General features: G+C 37.3%; 2 protein-coding genes and 4 gene segments (V, D, J or C); 4 read left to right on the forward strand and 2 right to left on the reverse strand.

The window, feature by feature from the left end:
- The first annotated feature begins 759 nt into the window (after positions 1 to 759).
- Positions 760 to 1,266, forward strand: LOC128374896 (Ig kappa chain V region 3547-like). The segment is given in 2 exon segments: positions 760 to 808; positions 956 to 1,266. Coding segments are annotated over 2 exon segments (360 nt in total).
- Positions 1,267 to 1,913: 647 nt separating this feature from the next.
- On the reverse strand, positions 1,914 to 3,910 carry LOC128374897 (Ig lambda-3 chain C region-like). The segment is given in 3 exon segments: positions 1,914 to 2,417; positions 3,188 to 3,271; positions 3,841 to 3,910. Coding segments are annotated over 3 exon segments (480 nt in total).
- Positions 3,911 to 4,032: 122 nt separating this feature from the next.
- Positions 4,033 to 5,886, forward strand: LOC128374898 (immunoglobulin kappa variable 1D-13-like). The segment is given in 4 exon segments: positions 4,033 to 4,106; positions 4,355 to 4,482; positions 5,312 to 5,428; positions 5,576 to 5,886. Coding segments are annotated over 4 exon segments (630 nt in total).
- Positions 5,887 to 6,486: 600 nt separating this feature from the next.
- Positions 6,487 to 10,019, reverse strand: LOC128374899 (immunoglobulin lambda-like polypeptide 5). Its single transcript, XM_053335121.1, has 3 exons — positions 9,725 to 10,019; positions 7,750 to 7,833; positions 6,487 to 6,987 (listed from the first exon to the last, which is right to left on the reverse strand). The coding sequence occupies exons 1-3, from the start codon at positions 10,017 to 10,019 to the stop codon at positions 6,665 to 6,667; spliced, it is 702 nt and encodes a 233-aa protein (XP_053191096.1). The 3' UTR covers positions 6,487 to 6,664.
- A 1,624-nt stretch (positions 10,020 to 11,643) lies between these two features.
- On the forward strand, positions 11,644 to 12,122 carry LOC128374900 (immunoglobulin lambda variable 3-25-like). The segment is given in 2 exon segments: positions 11,644 to 11,695; positions 11,788 to 12,122. Coding segments are annotated over 2 exon segments (387 nt in total).
- Positions 12,123 to 13,781: 1,659 nt separating this feature from the next.
- On the forward strand, positions 13,782 to 18,074 carry tspan37 (tetraspanin 37). The gene is made up of 7 exons (XM_053335073.1): positions 13,782 to 13,875; positions 15,208 to 15,399; positions 15,522 to 15,596; positions 15,700 to 15,798; positions 16,180 to 16,332; positions 16,461 to 16,544; positions 17,900 to 18,074. The coding sequence occupies exons 1-7, from the start codon at positions 13,822 to 13,824 to the stop codon at positions 17,975 to 17,977; spliced, it is 735 nt and encodes a 244-aa protein (XP_053191048.1). The 5' UTR covers positions 13,782 to 13,821; the 3' UTR covers positions 17,978 to 18,074.
- Positions 18,075 to 18,481: the final 407 nt, after the last annotated feature.

Genomic DNA, 18,481 nt, shown 5'->3' on the forward strand with positions numbered 1-18,481 from the left:
AGATATGAATATTAACTCATTACACATTTAGATTTTTAATCACAGAAATGATTTATCCTCAACTATGAGTCAACAAATGTAGTCAAATAAATATTTGCACATCATTATTATTATATAATTATTATTCCACATAATTCTCCACAGAAAGGATTATCAGTAGAAGTTTTAAGCCCTGTAAACAAAACAATAAGTGACATCACACTTATTAAGCACACTCACATGTTGATGCTGAACTACACAAGACTGATGAGTTGATGCTGTGATGAAGTGTGGCGGGAAAGATGACGTAGTTGGATGGTCACATAAAAAAGTGAGCAGGCCTATAATAAAACATTGAGGTAAGATGAGTTTACATCCCAGCTTTTCTGCTGCTGCCTTTATATCTGATGCATATTATCATCATTGCAACACCTGGATCTGAATGATTACATTAACATTAATTATAGTGAAAATAAATGAATGAAATCAAAATAAATCAAATGTTGTATCAGTTCATCCAATTTGTAGCAAGGGGCAAGACACAACTGAGAAAGGGGATAAATCAAAGTTTTCCAAGTTGACTTTAAAATGATCTCAGTTTTAATGAACCCTCACTCCTCCTCACCTCTGCTCTTCCTGTTTCACAACAGCAGGTGTGTGTTTGCCTTCTTCAATGTATTTTGCATGACTTTTATGCATCACTGCTCCTCAGAGTTTAAGTTCTTCTGTCACAGAGAGTCTGAACTGTTTTCATGCACTCACACTGAAAACTGCCTCAGGATGATGTTGCCAATAACTCTGCTGGTCATGTTGGGTTTTCTGACTCAGGGTGAGAGATTCTGAAAATGTTTGGTGTAAATTCAGTCTGTGTTCTCCCTTTTATGTTTTGCTTAAATGTGTTTTCTATTGTTCTCTTCTTTATAATATCAATTATTGTTCAAACTACTGAAAATTTATGTTTAATTTCTCATTTCAGGATCTTCTGCCAACAAATTTCTGACTCAGACTGACAAATCCAAGTCTGTCAGTCTTGGAGGGACGGTGACCATCAGCGCCACAGGGAGTTCAGACATTGGTGATGATCTCAGTTGGTACCTTCAGAAACCTGGACAAGCTCCCAAACTTCTTATATACGATGTAGACGCTCACTTCTCAGGAACTCCGTCTCGATTCAGTGGCAGTAGATCTGGTTCTCACTACACTCTGACCATCAGTGGTGTTCAGGGTGAAGATGTTGGAGATTACTACTGTGTGGGCTACCATAGTGATGGTACGTTCACACAGTGATTCAGAGTCGTACAAAAACCTCCTTCAGTTTGACTGAAGTGAAAACGGCCTGCTGCAGCTGCAGAGGGTTGGTGAAGAGACTGTGATGAGGATAACTGGTGGAGTGAACACAACACTGTGACTCTGACACACAAGAGTCATCAAGCAGAACCACAATGAACAAAAATAAACCTGAAACACACTGAAAGATGCTCTTCCATTTACAGTTATAACATCATGTCAGTTGATTCAATTTGTTTATGAGTAAGCTAGAAACGCTGCACTCTCTTTAATATACAGTCATAAACAAAAACATACTTGGCTTTTTTTTAATGCAGAACAAAATAATACAACTACGGCCCAAACTGAAAATAAAATATTTCCAATTCAGTAAACAACATTTTAAAATGACAAATGATTTCATGCTAAAATGTCACTTAGTAATAAAACATCAAGTATCTCCTGTACTAGTATAAAATATTATCAGGTATGATGTTGAGATGATCATTAAAGTGTTTTTCATAATGAATATAATAATAATATAATAATATAATATATTTTTAAAGAAATACAAAGACACTGATTCATTATAATCAAGAGTTTATTGAATAATAGTTCAAAGTTCATTTCACATTTTAAATGTATGAATCATTTCTGTTGCAGGGAAAGTCATAAAATTCAGTTTCATTTGAAAAGTAATGAACATAAAGCAGAATATGAAGAAGATCAGTGTTAGAAAGCAACATGCACATTAAAACAGCTGAACAGAGAAGATCTGTAGCTTCATCAAGATCTGGAGCAAAGAAAAAGAAGCATCATTTCCAGACAGGAAGTGTTGCTGAAGCTCTACTCTGAGCAGCGGTCAGGGTCCAGGCTTTGAGTGACAGGGGTCTGTCCATTCAGACTGGCCTCACAGCTCACTGAGCCCGCCTTCCTCCAGCGGTCTGCAGAGAGGCTCAGGGTGCTGCTCCAGCTGTAGTGGCCGTCCCTCCCCAAGACCTCCGGGCTGTGTGACACCTCTGAGGAGCTGCTGCTGCTGCCCCCCACCTTCCAGTCCAGCCTCCAGGTTGAGGGAGAGCCCCCGCTGGCCAGACACAGCAGTGTGGCACTGCCCTGCTGCACCTCCTCTTTGGAGGGGGGGAGGACGGTCAGGGTGGGCCGCACCACACCCACTGGAGGAGAGAGAGGGGGAGGAGAGGGGGGAGAAAAGACAAAGACGGAAAACTTTAGAGCTTGTGCTGCTATTGCACTCATACACTAAGAATCAGACCATCAGACACATGAGTTAAATGATATTGATAATAATTATTGATGACATCTTCACATCTGTTTCATAATGTGAGACAGTGAATAATTCATTTTCTTGTGTTTAAACTGACAGAGTTGAAACACTCATGTGAAGACAGTTCAAACTTTGTCATCTGTCTCTTTCACTTCCTTTTCACTACATGTGAAATAAATGAAGCGTGAACACAAAGCTAAGCTGCATTTACTGATAAAATCATATTTATGTTCAACTGGAATTCAATTTTAGATTCTTTCAAAGATTTTTAATCTACAAACTGTCTGAAACTTTCAAAATGAATGAATGAAAATAACATTCAACTATTGATGTTATGTTTTGAAGATGAGTAATGTTACCTAATCTAACTTTCACACAATTAACAATTAAAATCAGATAACAATTCAAAGTTAACATCACAAAAATAGTTTCTAGAAAATAAATGTTTATTTTCTTTTTTCCAAAATTCTATTAATCTGAAATACTGAACGACTTTTGATCTCTGCAAAGTTTCGTAACAGATTGTGAGATCAGCTTTTGATTAATAATAAAAAATATCAAAAATATACAAACACTGAACTTGATTACATTCTCATTTAATATTTGATAAAAGTTATAAATGTTATATATTGTACAAAGTAATAAATCTCTGGTACTTACAGTCAACGGTGAGTTTGGTTCCTCCACCAAAAGTGTACCACAGTGATACAAACTCATTAAGTGGCCGTACAAAAACCTCCTGCACTGTGAACAAGCATCTATCCACTGAAAAGTCACTTTATTTCTACTAAAACTGGATAATTAACATTTTATCAAAGATACAAAATGTTTTGTTATTGATTTCATTTTAAATTTCTTCAGGAATTAAAATATTTTACATGATTTTTATGAAACTTTGTACAAGTGACAGTAAACAGGTAGATTTTCCCTGTAAAAAAATCTGATTGTAAACATTTTACATATTTGAGATCATATTAAATAAAAACAACATTTCTAAATAATCATAAATTACAGAATGAGTATAAAGTGTATTTGTGAAACCTTGTATGTAAAACTATTTAAATAAATAAAGATACCAACCACTCCCATTGAAATAAATGTTTTAAATCCTCAAATTAGTTTCCAAAAAAGTGATTTTATTCCATTAAGATCACAGATGGTGTAAATCCAAAGAGTATTTCTCCTGATTTTGTGTCCCACGTTGCCTTCAGTCTGTTGAGAGCAGAGAAATCATTTCCATAGAGAGGAGGCTTTGCATGGTCAGCTGATCCTCCAGTGAACTGAGAAGGTTTATAGTCCTGTGAGTTCAACACTGCAGGACTCAGATCTGTCAGTCAACACAGCAGAAACCACAAGCAGCATGACTCTCATCACCATCCTCATCTGGACGCTGGCCTGCTGCTGTTTTACAGGTTCATTGACTCAGCAACATTTCAAACATGATGTGCTGCCTTTTCTGTCATTTATTTCTGCTGATAAATGAAAGATTGGTTTTTGTGTGCAGGATGCAGCGGTCAGGTGACTGTGACTCAGCCTCCAGTACTCACAACTACTCCAGAATCCACTGTCAGGATCTCCTGTAAGATCAGTCAAGTTGCTACTGCGTGTAGTCCTCCTTGCTTGTTCTGGTATCAACTGAAACCTGGACAGACTCCAAAGCTCCTAATAAGACATGTGAGCACACGTGTATCAGAAATAGATCGGTTTAGTGGCAGTGGAAGCGGCCTTGACTTCATTTTGACCATCAGTAGAGTTCAGACTGAAGATGCAGCAGTTTACTACTGTCAGAGTGCACATGTAATAAACAGTGCATGGGTGTTCACACAGTGATTTGTCGTCGTACAAAAACCTCCCTCAGTCAGACTGCAGAGACTCTGAGCTGTTACAGCAGGAACCGACTGCAGCTGCTGAAGAGGAAGAGACTCTGACACAGACCACTGAACACAGAGCTGACAGTAACCTCACCAAGCAGACAAAACTTATTCACATCAATATGTTGGCAAATAATTCATTTTAGATTTTAGATTTAAGTGATATTTATTTGCAATCAAACCTTAAAACACCAATTACATCATAATGCTCTCTTCACATTCATCCTCAGCAGCAAAGATATGAATATTAACTCATTACACATTTAGATTTTTAATCACAGAAATGATTTATCCTCAACTATGAGTCAACAAATGTAGTCAAATAAATATTTGCACATTATTAATTTCCCACATAATTCTCCACAGAAAGGATTATCAGTAGAAGTTTTAAGCCCTGTAAACAAAACAATAAGTGACATCACACTTATTAAGCACACTCACATGTTGATGCTGAACTACACAAGACTGATGAGTTGATGCTGTGATGAAGTGTGGCGGGAAAGATGACGTAGTTGGATGGTCACATAAAAAAGTGAGCAGGCCTAAAATAAAACATTGAGGTAAGATGAGTTTACATCCCAGCTTTTCTGCTGCTGCCTTTATATCTGATGCATATTATCATAATTGCAACACCTTATTCTGAATGATTACATTAACATTAATTATAGTGAAAATAAATGAAGAAATTCAAAATGAATCAAATGTTGTATCAGTTCATCCAATTTGTATCAAGGGGCAAGACACAACTGAGAAAGGGGATTAATCAAAGTTTTCCAAGTTGACTTTAAAATGATCTCAGTTTTAATGAACCCTCACTCCTCCTCACCTCTGCTCTTTCTGTTTCACAACAGCAGGTGTGTGTTTGCCTTCTTCAATGTATTTTGCATGACTTTTATGCATCACTGCTCCTCAGAGTTTAAGTTCTTCTGTCACAGAGAGTCTGAACTGTTTTCATGCACTCACACTGAAAACTGCATCAGGATGATGTTGCCAATAACTCTGCTGGTCATGTTGGGTTTTCTGACTCAGGGTGAGAGATTCTGAAAATGTTTGGTGTAAATTCAGTCTGTGCTCTCCCTTTTATGTTTTGCTTAAATGTGTTTTCTATTGTTCTCTTCTTTATAATATGAATTATTGTTCAAACTACTGAAGATTCATGTTTAATTTCTCATTTCAGGATCTTCTGCCAACAAATTTCTGACTCAGACTGACAAATCCAAGTCTGTCAGTCTTGGAGGGACGGTGACCATCAGCGCCACAGGGAGTTCAGACATTGGTGATGATCTCAGTTGGTACCTTCAGAAACCTGGACAAGCTCCCAAACTTCTTATATACGATGTAGACGCTCACTTCTCAGGAACTCCGTCTCGATTCAGTGGCAGTAGATCTGGTTCTCACTACACTCTGACCATCAGTGGTGTTCAGGGTGAAGATGTTGGAGATTACTACTGTCTGGGCTACCATAGTGATGGTACGTTCACACAGTGATTTAGAGTCGTACAAAAACCTCCTTCAGTTTGACTGAAGTGAAAACGGCCTGCTGCAGCTGCAGAGGGTTGGTGAAGAGACTGTGATGAGGATAACTGGTGGAGTGAACACAACACTGTGACTCTGACACACAAGAGTCATCAAGCAGAACCACAATGAACACAAATAAACCTGAAACACACTGAAAGATGCTCTTCCATTTACAGTTATAACATCATGTCAGTTCATTCAATTTGTTCATGAGTAAGCTAGAAACGCTGCACTCTCTTTAATATACAGTCATAAACAGAAACATATTTGGCTTTTAAAAAAAATGCAGAACAAAATAATACAACTACGGCCCAAACTGAAATAAAAATATTTCCAATGAAGGAAACAACATTTTAAAATCACAAATGATTTCATGCTAAAATGTCACTTAGTAAAATAAAATATTATAAGGTGTGATGGTAAGATGATCATTAAAGTGTTTTTCATAATGAATATATTTTTTAAATAAACACAAAGACACTGATTCATTATAATCAAGAGTTTATTGAATAATAGTTCAAAGTTCATGTTCACATTTTACATGTATGAATCATTTCTGTTACAGGGAAAGTCATAAAATTCAGTTTCATTTGAAAAGTAATGAACATAAAGCAGAATATGAAGAAGATCAGTGTTAGAAAGCAACATGCACATTAAAACAGCTGAACAGAGAAGATCTGTAGCTTCATCAAGATCTGGAGCAAAGAAAAAGAAGCATCATTTCCAGACAGGAAGTGTTGCTGAAGCTCTACTCTGAGCAGCGGTCAGGGTCCAGGCTTTGAGTGACAGGGGTCTGTCCATTCAGACTGGCCTCACAGCTCACTGAGCCCGCCTTCCTCCAGCGGTCTGCAGAGAGGCTCAGGGTGCTGCTCCAGCTGTAGTGGCCGTCCCTCCCCAGGACCTCCGGGCTGTGTGACACCTCTGAGGAGCTGCTGCAGCCCCCCACCTTCCAGTCCAGCCTCCAGGTTGAGGGAGAGCCCCCGCTGGCCAGACACAGCAGTGTGGCACTGCCCTGCTGCACCTCCTCTTTGGAGGGGGGGAGGACGGTCAGGGTGGGCCGCACCACACCCACTGGAGGAGAGAGAGGGGGAGGAGAGGGGGGAGAAAAGACAAATACGGAAAACTTTAGAGCTTGTGCTGCTATTGCACTCATACACTAAGAATCAGACCATCAGACACATGAGTTAAATGATATTGATAATAATTATTGATGATATCTTCACATCTGTTTCATAATGTGAGACAGTGAATAATTCATTTTCTTGTGTTTAAACTGACAGAGTTGAAACACTCATGTGAAGACAGTTCAAACTTTGTCATCTGTCTCTTTCACTTCCTTTTCACTACATGTGAAATAAATGAACCGTGAACACAAAGCTAAGCTGCATTTACTGATAAAATCATATTTATGTTCAACTGGAATTCAATTTTAGATTCTTTCAAAGATTTTTAATCAACAAACTGTTTGAAACTTTCAAAATGAATGAATGAAAATAACATTCAACTATTGATGTTATGTTTTGAAGATGAGTAATGTTACCTAATCTAACTTTCACAATTAAAATCAGATAACAATTCAAAGTTAACATCACAAAAATAGTTTCTAGAAAATAGATTTTCATTTTCTTTCTACAAAGTTTTATAATGTGAAATACTGAATGAATTTTCAGGTCTGCAAAGTTTCTTATCAGACTGTGAGATCAGCCATCTTTGATAAATAACAAAAAATGTCAAAAATATACAAACACTGAACTTGATTACATTCTCATTTAATATTTGATAAAAGTTATAAATGTTATATATTGTACAAAGTAATAAATCTCTGGTACTTACAGTCAACGGTGAGTTTGGTTCCTCCACCAAAAGTCCACCACAGTGATACAAACTCATTAAGTGGCCGTACAAAAACCTCCTGCACTGTGAACAAGCATCTATCCACTGAAAAGTCACTTTATTTCTACTAAAACTGGATAATTAACATTTTATCAAAGATACAAAATGTTTTATTATTGATTTCATTTTAAATTTCTTCAGGAATTAAAATATTTTACATGATTTTTATGAAACTTTGTACAAGTGACAGTAAACAGGTAGATTTTATCTGTAAAAAAAAATCTGATTGTAAACATTTTACATATTTGAGATCATATTAAATAAAAACAATATTTCTAAATAATCATAAATTACAGAATAAGTATAAAGTGTATTTGTGAAACCTTGTATGTAAAACTATTTAAATAAATAAAGATACCAACCACTCCCATTGAAATAAATGTTTTAAATCCTCAAATTAGTTTCCAAAAAAGTGATTTTATTCCATTAAGATCACAGATGGTGTAAATCCAAAGAGTATTTCTCCTGATTTTGTGTCCCACGTTGCCTTCAGTCTGTTGAGAGCAGAGAAATCATTTCCATAGAGAGGAGGCTTTGCATGGTCAGCTGATCCTCCAGTGAACTGAGAAGGTTTATAGTCCTGTGAGTTCAACACTGCAGGACTCAGATCTGTCAGTCAACACAGCAGAAACCACAAGCAGCATGACTCTCATCACCATCCTCATCTGGACGCTGGCCTGCTGCTGTTTTACAGGTTCATTGACTCAGCAACATTTCAAACATGATGTGCTGCCTTTTCTGTCATTTATTTCTGCTGATAAATGAAAGATTGGTTTTTGTGTGCAGGATGCAGCGGTCAGGTGACTGTGACTCAGCCTCCAGTACTCACAACTACTCCAGGATCCACTGTCACTCTGACCTGTAAGACCAGCCAAGCTGTTCATAGATATGATGAGGGAGATGATGCTATGTTCTGGTATCAACAGAAATCTGGACAGCCTATAAAGCTTCTAGTTAAATATGCACACACACTTGAATCAGAAACACCAGCTCGGTTTAGTGGCAGTGGAAGCGGCTCTGACTTCATTTTGACCATCAGTGGAGTTCAGACTGAAGATGCAGCAGTTTACTACTGTAAGAGTCTCCATGAAATAAACAGTGCATGGGTGTTCACACAGTGATTTGTCGTCGTACAAAAACCTCCCTCAGTCAGACTGCAGAGACTCTGAGCTGTTACAGCAGGAACCGACTGCAGCTGCTGAAGAGGAAGAGACTCTGACACAGACCACTGAACACAGAGCTGACAGTAACCTCACCAAGCACAAACTATGTATTAGCTCTACTACATATATTGAGTTTATTTCTTATCATTTTTCTAAAGACATTTAAAATTGTATTGACACCACATCATTTTTTGTTCACTTTTACTCTCAGCAGAAGAACTGATCACATACTTCAGTTGTTTTTTTCTCCACTGATAATCTAATCCTCAAGATATAGTTTTTCAGACCTACATTTTATCGTAATATAAACTTATTTTATTATTTATATATTTATTACATTTTGTCATTACCACATTATTTCATGTGTATTACCTATTAAAACTGTGGTTAATTCATACGGTCATTTAAGTCCCAAGCTATTCATTTTCTATAAAGGGAAGTGCCAGTTCAATGAATAAACCTTTGTACCACTCTTCATAAAATAAAGACCAATATACTTCATGTTATTGATCAGTTCGAACTTTATTAGCAGAAACATCAATCATCAACAGGACAGTTATTAAGCACACTCACATCTAGCTGCTGAGCTACACACATTACTCTCTAAGTTGTTCTCTGTCACACAAAGCTTCACTTTACTCTACTAACATTAAAAATCATATTGATCAGATCAGCACGTGTGTTCCTCCTGCTCCCCCCACACACAGCTCCTGTCCTGGTCTTCAGCCAGCCCCTCTACACCTAACACTTGCTTCTGCGGAGGGACTGGATCTGGCTGTGGTCATGATGGAGGACCCTGCAGGAGTACAGCTCTCCTTTCATCCAGCGCTCCTGGCTCAGGCTCAGGGTGCTGCTGCTGCTGTAGCGTCCGCTCTTCTCCTCCTCTGAGCTGCTCAGGACCCCCTCTGTCACCTCTGTACCGTCCACCTCCCAGCTTACCACGGCTCCCTGAGGAGCGTAGCCGCTCAGCAGGCAGGCCAGCGTGGCCGAGGCCCCAGAGAGCTGCTCAGAGGAGGGGGGAAGCAGAGAGACTGAGGGCCTGACCATGGGGCCGGCTGGAGGGGAGAGACACACAAGGAGCAGATTAACTTCCACTGTAGGACAGACAGCTGAGTGATGATACATGACAGAGGTGAACAATGCTGCTGATTAGCTGTGTGTGTGAGACACTGTGATCAGACAGAGGAGAGGTGGTGAGAAATGGAAGGAAATTAGGGTTTTGTTCATAAAGCTAAAGATGTTTGTACTTGTAATTTTGACATTTAAAGAAATGAATCTATTGAGGCACATCATCATAAATCACTAAGAATTAGACAATATACGACATGAGTTACGTGTAAATGTAATGATCTTTAAATGTAATGATCATTAAATGAAATCTTCACATCTGCTTCATCATGTGACAGTAAATATTTCATTCTTACAAAGTTTTTCTTGATGAGTTTGTATAAAAGTTTAGAGGTGAAACATTAATGTGTGATTACAGTTAAAGACTTTGTCATCTGTTTGTTTCACTTCCTTTTCACCACATCAAACCAACGAACTGTGAACACAAACTGCAAATAAACTGGATCTACAAATAACTTCTGTTTTACAGAAACCAACATTATATTGTAAATATCATTTGATTTAATGTTTAAAAATGAATGACTAAAGATTGAGTTTTTTTGTGACTTTTAAAATGTTTATCAGACAAATTTTACGACCAAATGTGAAACAACTTGATTAAAATTAAAATATGTGGAAATTTGAGTTATTTCAAATTATATCTCATTATAACATCATTTATAATAATAAACATTTGTTAACATCTGCACAATGTTTTCCTCCAACTTCAGCTGATCTTAAAATGAAGCTAAAATTATCGAAAATATATAAAATACCTCAAATAAACTCTTGTTTTATCAAATTCTTTTGAAAAACTCTGCATAATATTTTATAATGTAGAAATAATAAATCTCTGGTACTTACAGTACAAGATGAGTTTGGTTCCTCCACCAAAAGTCAACCACAGTGATACAAACTCATTAAGTGGCCGTACAAAAACCTCCTGCACTGTGAACAAGCATCTATCCACTGAAAAGTCACTTTATTTCTACTAAAACTGGATAATTAACATTTTATCAAAGATACAAAATGTTTTATTATTGATTTCATTTTAAATTTCTTCAGGAATTAAAATATTTTACATGATTTTTATGAAACTTTGTACAAGTGACAGTAAACAGGTAGATTTTCCCTGTAAACAAATCTGATTGTAAACATTTTACATATTTGAGATCATATTAAATAAAAACAACATTTCTAAATAATCATAAATTACAGAATGAGTATAAAGTGCATTTGTGAAACCTTGTATGTAAAACTATTTAAATAAATAAAGATACCAACCACTCCCATTGAAATAAATGTTTTAAATCCTCAAATTAGTTTCCAAAAAAGTGATTTTATTCCATTAAGATCACAGATGGTGTAAATCCAAAGAGTATTTCTCCTGATTTTGTGTCCCACGTTGCCTTCAGTCTGTTGAGAGCAGAGAAATCATTTCCATAGAGAGGAGGCTTTGCATGGTCAGCTGATCCTCCAGTGAACTGAGAAGGTTTATAGTCCTGTGAGTTCAACACTGCAGGACTCAGATCTGTCAGTCAACACAGCAGAAACCACAAGCAGCATGACTCTCATCACCATCCTCATCTGGACGCTGGCCTGCTGCTGTTTTACAGGTTCATTGACTCAGCAACATTTCAAACATGATGTGCTGCCTTTTCTGTCATTTATTTCTGCTGATAAATGAAAGATTGGTTTTTGTGTGCAGGATGCAGCGGTCAGGTGACTGTGACTCAGCCTCCAGTACTCACAACTACTCCAGGATCCACTGTCACTCTGACCTGTCAGACCAACCCTGCTGTTAAAACATGGTCAGATGGAACCAGTAGAAGACACTGGTATCAACAGAAATCTGGACAAGTTCCAAAATTGGTCATGAAAGTCGGTAAAAATCCTACAGATGAGTTTGCCTCTCGATTCTCTGGAAGAGGAGATGGAGTTAATGCTGCTTTGACCATCAGTGGAGTTCAGACTGAAGACGCAGCAGTTTATTATTGTCAGCGTTATGATGAAATAAACAGTGCATGGGTGTTCACACAGTGATTTGTCGTCGTACAAAAACCTCCCTCAGTCAGACTGCAGAGACTCTGAGCTGTTACAGCAGGAACCGACTGCAGCTGCTGAAGAGGAAGAGACTCTGACACAGACCACTGAACACAGAGCTGACAGTAACCTCACCAAGCAGACACAACTTATTCACATCAATATGTTGGCAAATCATTCATTTTATAGAGATTTTAGTGATTTCTGCAACCACAACAACAAAACAACCTTAAAACACTAATTACATCATGATGCTCTCTTCACATTAATCCTCAGCAGCAGAGATCTGAACATTTACTAATCACACATTTAATTAATGATTTTCACCTTAATTAAAGTCCATATTTTTAATCATAACAATAGTTTTACTTTTCTATCCTTTACTATGAATCAACAAAAGAGTTCAGATAAATATCAAAGCTGGACACAGAGCTGACAGTAACCTCACCAAGCACAAACTAAGATTAACACACTGAAAACAACCAGTACTGCTTCACTGTATTTTCTGATCATTAAGTCCCATCTTGTGGTCATCAAAGGACACTGTCCTGTATGTTATTTGGGTTTGAAAATCCCCAAGAAACCTTAATAAAAACACAGCACTATGACCTTTTCTGTGAAGTTAAATGAAGATAATGTACCAATTAAATCTCTACATCATTCAACCATTTCAAGTTGTGGATTGAAATTATAAAGTACATTTACTCAAGTGCTGCACTGCATTTTAGAGGTAAAGTTACTTTACTTTAGATCTGATAGACTGAGTCAGTAATTATGCTGTCATTAAACATGGTGTAAGAAGCCTTTTATCTTCAGTTTTCTGGCAATGGTTAAATAAAGTGTCATGATTTATGTGAAGTGGCTGCTTTAACACTTTCATTTCTATCTATCTATCTATCTATCTATCTATCTATCTATCTATCTAAAACCAAATGTTGCTGGCTGTCAGTCATATATTACAGACATGGCTAAGATTTTCTAAGTGTGGATCCAGTATTTCCCTTTATTTCATCCTATTTAAATGAATTACCAAACTTATTTTGTACAAATTTGATAGAAAAGCCATGAAAGTTATCGTTACTTTAATACTACTATTACTGCAGGTTAATATTATTATACAAACCATATAATCAACTTCTTCATGACCTGCAACATTAAAGTGTGATTTAATTCATGTATCAGTGGTAATCAATGACTGAATGCTGCTATTGAAGCATTAAAATGAATTGTGTTATTCACACTATCAAATAATTGAATGGAAGTGATAATATAACAATGCTGGGGGTCATTCAGGGTGCATGATGAGTACTTTTTCATGTTGCTGATACTATTTATACCAAAGGTTTGAAAGCATGACTTTTATTTGTTATGGAGTATTTTTATATCGTGGTGCTGCGACTTTACACTCAATATATCTGCACCTTATTGTATCGCTGTGTTTATTACCAGCATAGAGATGTTTCCGCGTTCTTTGGGGAAGTTTATTTTTGGAAAATTGCGGAAGGAAAGTTGTTCGTGTTCGTGTTTACAATGCTGTAAACTACAGTAACGTGTCTCCAGCCTCTTTACTTTGCCTCTTTTATTTAACAAGCTGTACTGTCTTAACGTAAAGTTTTGACTCAGTTGGTGAGTTGCACTGGTGTTGCAATCCTCGCGTGATCTGGCTCGATTACTGCGCACTTAAAGTTTAAGTCTGAAAATGAGAAGAAATGCTTTAAAAACAACTCTACAACTCACATCCCAACTTCTGTGGGTAAGTAAGACTGTATAAGTGACTTTGCTTTTTTCAGCTTGTTGTACTCTGCTACTGAATATTGCCTATAATTATCTTATCATTAAAAGCTATTATAACTATTATCTGTATTCATGTCGTGCCACTCATGGTCACTCTTAATATCAACTTCGGTTTGAATAATAAAAAAAACAAAAAACAAAAAACATAAGGATTAGATTCAATTTCTTCTATTTGCCGTTTATGGCCAGTCTGCATTTTATTGTCACATGACACAAGAGTGCTTTGCTGTTTGTTTTTAGAGGAAGTAAGCCACAGTATAAATATAGGCTACAGATCTTTCTATAATATCTTAAACACATACTTGTCATTTTCACCTTCTCTTTCTACTGTAATGAGCTCATGACAAGTTCTGTGTTGGAGTGTTTTTTGACATAAAGTTAATAGTGTTAAAATAAGAGGGCAGCAACCAACTCTCTCATTGCTGTATGGAGAAGTTACTTTGATCATCAGTTTTAGACAAAAGAGAGAAGATTTGGAGTTTCCCTTATAATGATTGGTTTCCCATGATTTGCACAATCACGGGCTGTTTGATAATACTTAATCTGCTTCCTTTAATGCATGACATTTTATTTTACCCTGTAGATAATCACCCAACATGCGGAATTACTCTGGGTATATTATATGCCAGAGAAATTTAGCTGGAAACATAAATGATCCAACAGGTCACACAGGTCAAAGCGTTAAACTTGCTGATATGTCTTTGAATAGTGCAACTGACCTAAAGTAGCACTCGCTCTTTTATCATTATCACGATTCAGGTGCACTCGAGCAAGGCCCTTAACCACCAGCTGCTCAAGTGGAGCTGCTCAGAAACAAACAGATCAGACTGTGGTGGTACTGGGCAACTTCAGCTGTGAAACAGAGTGTAATTCTTTGCTGTATAAGGGAGAAACAGTACAGCCTGGCTCTGACCAAAGTATTTAAAAAAATCCCAGCAGCTCTAAAGCTTACTAATTAACACATTGTAGGTCTTTTGTTTAATCAATACAAGAAACTGTGTAACGTCAAGGGTTTGTGTGACAGACTATTTCTTGGCTGGAAACATTGAAGTATTGTCGTTAGCAAATCAGTAGCAAGTCACCACTTTTGGTCAAGAAAATATATACAGACTCTCTCTATTTCCAAAAATGTCAAACGTCTATTTCTGAACAAAATAGTGTGAATATGTGAGAAGAACAATATCTGTCCCAGCCAGCCAGTAGCAATTAATTGAAATATTCAGTCATGATCGGTCTCAATGAGCACAGACATAAACCACTCTGACAATCTGTTGTGCACTATTTTTACCAGGTGGTGGGGTTGGTGGTCGGTCTGAGTGGAGTCTACCTGCTGATGAAGTACAGACACAGCAGCTTGTTTTTTACTCACATCTACATCATCCTGCCAGCTGTCTTTGCACTCGCCAGCGCTGTGTTCCTATTGGCCGCTGGATGCCTCGGCTCCTGGCTGAGCCTCAGGGATTCCACCTTTCTGCAGGGGCTGGTAAGGTTTTGAGTGTGTGTGTGTGTGTGTGTGTGTGTGTGTGTGTGTGTGTGTGTGTGTGTGTGTGTGGACATCAATAGGTGCACCAGTGTTTGTTCTAATAAAAGTGTTTTCCTCTGCAGTTTGTTTATCTACTAGTTGTGGTCTTTTGTCTGGAAAGCACAGCTTCAGCGTTGGCTTATTTCCACTCTATAAAGGTACACTGGTTACACAAAAAATATATGCACTGAATAATTGTGCTTTTATGACACTGCAGATTACTCTGAGAACATTTAGCATGTTTCCTTCCTTCATGTTTAGCTGGACTCAGAGATAGCCCCCCTCAGTGAAGTGTTTCAGAAGTACACAGGCAGCAGCCAGGACCCCAACTCCCGTGCTGTGGATGCTACACAAGAAGAGGTTTGTCTTGATACATCACTCATGTGAACTGAGTCATACAGACATCCACATACACTAAGCATGCTTTGAGATGCAAAACACAAAAAAGAACACAATGAAACTTTAGAAGAGACATTAACAAACTAGAATACACAATGATTGGCATAGTAGCATCTCTCTATATGTTGTTTACCAATCAGGGCATCCATGAGAGTTTACTGCCAAAGATGAGTATGTTTGGGAGATATTGTCTTCGATTGACAAATATCACAAATCATCCTTTCCAGGAACTTAGTGGCACAAATTTAGAAACCAAATTCCTACCCACAATAAAACTGATCTTAGCTGAAGATCTATATTTGATGATTCCACTGTTCCTGTGATACTAATTGATATTATTAGTTGCAGTGTTGTGGTGTCCATGACTACAGGGACTGGCTGAAAACCTCCTGGTTTAACCATACAGGAGGACTCTATGTTCCTCACAGCTGCTGCAACTCTACTTTCCCCTCCTGCAATGGGACTGTGAATCAACAGTGGCAGCTTAACCAACAGGTAGACATCTACACAAAGATACATTTAAAGTACTAATTCAAATGCTCCAGCCTGACTGTCTGATTGGACACTTTTCCTCATTGACATCTGTTGCTCAGTCTTTCTTTTTGAATGTTTCTCACTTCCAGGGTTGCCAGGTGAAGCTGGAGATGACCTTACAGTTTGTGCTGAGTTTTATCAATTGGTGTTCCCTGCTGGTTTTAGTGGTGGAGGTGAGAAATGATTACATCTTATGACTGTTTATTCTGTATACACTTGATGTGAAATACACCCTGATTGAGGAACATTTATTGCATCAGTGGTTTCTTAAAGGAACACATTAGGAGTTCAGTTTCTGACCATTTGTCTATAAAGCCTATGATTCACTCTCACAAACAATTTTTTTCACTGCTAAGATGAAAACATGATTCAGTGAGTTTTTAAAACTAAGAGGGTCTTAAAAGAGGTTCAAGCTCTATTTTCTAATAGAGATCAATGTGGAACTATTTTATGAAAGAGGTGAAACTTGGCTCCAATATTGATTTGAAAAGTATAATTAAAATCGTAATGGGTGTATATCAACAGGGCAGATCTCAGGTCATTTCAGCTTTTTACCAAGCCTTAGGGGAGAGGAAACTACACTCTATACATTAATAAAACCCAAATGGGAATCAGAAATAAATACAGAAATATTAGATGAAACATGGTACAAAGTGTGTATGACACAGTGTACTAGCACGGCGAGACTTTAGTTGGAAGAACCTAACTAGGTTCTTCATAACACCTCAGATCAAAAGTAGACAACCAAAAACTCAGCAACCACGTTGGAGGCTCTGTGGGGACTTGGAGGTCAACCACAGCCATATTTTCTGGAGTTGCACTAAACTGAAACCTTTCTGGGATAATGTCAATGTAGTTGGTACAAAGGAGAGAAAGATATCTGGCAAAAATATTACTTTAAGCAGGCAAAAAAAGTGAAAACAAGAATCCTCAGGGAAAGAGCAATGGTTTGAGGTTATCTGAGATATCTGACAAAAGAAAAGTTGACACACCTGCTAAAAGTTAAAAGAACATGAAATGGAAAAAGTGGATTGTTTACTGATAAGCTTTGAAATATCTGAGAATAAGACTGTGTACATGTCTGAACTGCCCTGAACAACTGATGTTTTTGTATTATTATTTAACGTTTAAGTTAAATGTGTGTGCTGTTTGTGTGATGTGGCCACAGCTGAGAATGCAATAAAAATTAAAAGTTATTTTCAAAACGTGTTAAGACAGGAGGAAGAGAAGAGCAATTATTTAGCTATTTTATTTTTGATGTTCATTCCCCTTTATATAATAAGTCTGGGATATACTTTACTGGATGAACATTTTAGCTCCATTTGGATGATACTTTCAAATACATATTTACCAGAGGCCAAAATCCCCTCATGCACAGCTGCATCTTGGTTTAGATTTATTACAGCCATGTGCAGCACTGTGCAGCATTGTGCAAAAAGTCCATTGCTAAGTTTCACAAGTTATGATGGAGCATTGTGTCATTTGATAACCAATATCTTCCTCTTGTTTGTCTCCTTTTATCATGCAGGTTGTTTCGATTCTGACGGTGACGCAACTGATGAGGGATCAACCATTTATGGAGCATCAAGTGTGGGACAAAACTTAAAAACCTTGTGATGGATCGGACAGCGCTGCACTTTGCACAGATACTGTATAGTTTGTCATATGATATCATCTACAATAAGTGCAACAAAATATTACTGTACCTACACTACTGCTGCTGGGAAATACACTTTAGTACTTTGGTACATTACGTGAAGTGGCTGCTTTAACACTTTAATTTCTATCTATCTATCTATCTATCTATCTATCTATCTATCTATCTATCTATCTATCTGTCTGTCTGTCTGTCTATCTGTCTATCTATCTATCTATCTATCTATCTATCTATTTTGTCAACATACATTTTTTGTGCTCTTTCAAATTCATTTTGGAAAGCTATACAGAATTTTATAAATAGGAAAATAGTTATTGGTTTTCAGTTTTTCTTCATGTTCTTCATACATTTTCTATACACCACCTATCCTGTTTTAGGCAGTGGATAGGGTAATTTCTGGAAAACTTTCTTTTTCCAATATTCACAGCAAATATGTGGCAATGAACAAAACTG

The sequence above is a fragment of the Scomber japonicus genome, chromosome 16 (genome assembly GCF_027409825.1).
Source record: "Scomber japonicus isolate fScoJap1 chromosome 16, fScoJap1.pri, whole genome shotgun sequence".
NCBI lineage: Eukaryota > Metazoa > Chordata > Actinopteri > Scombriformes > Scombridae > Scomber > Scomber japonicus.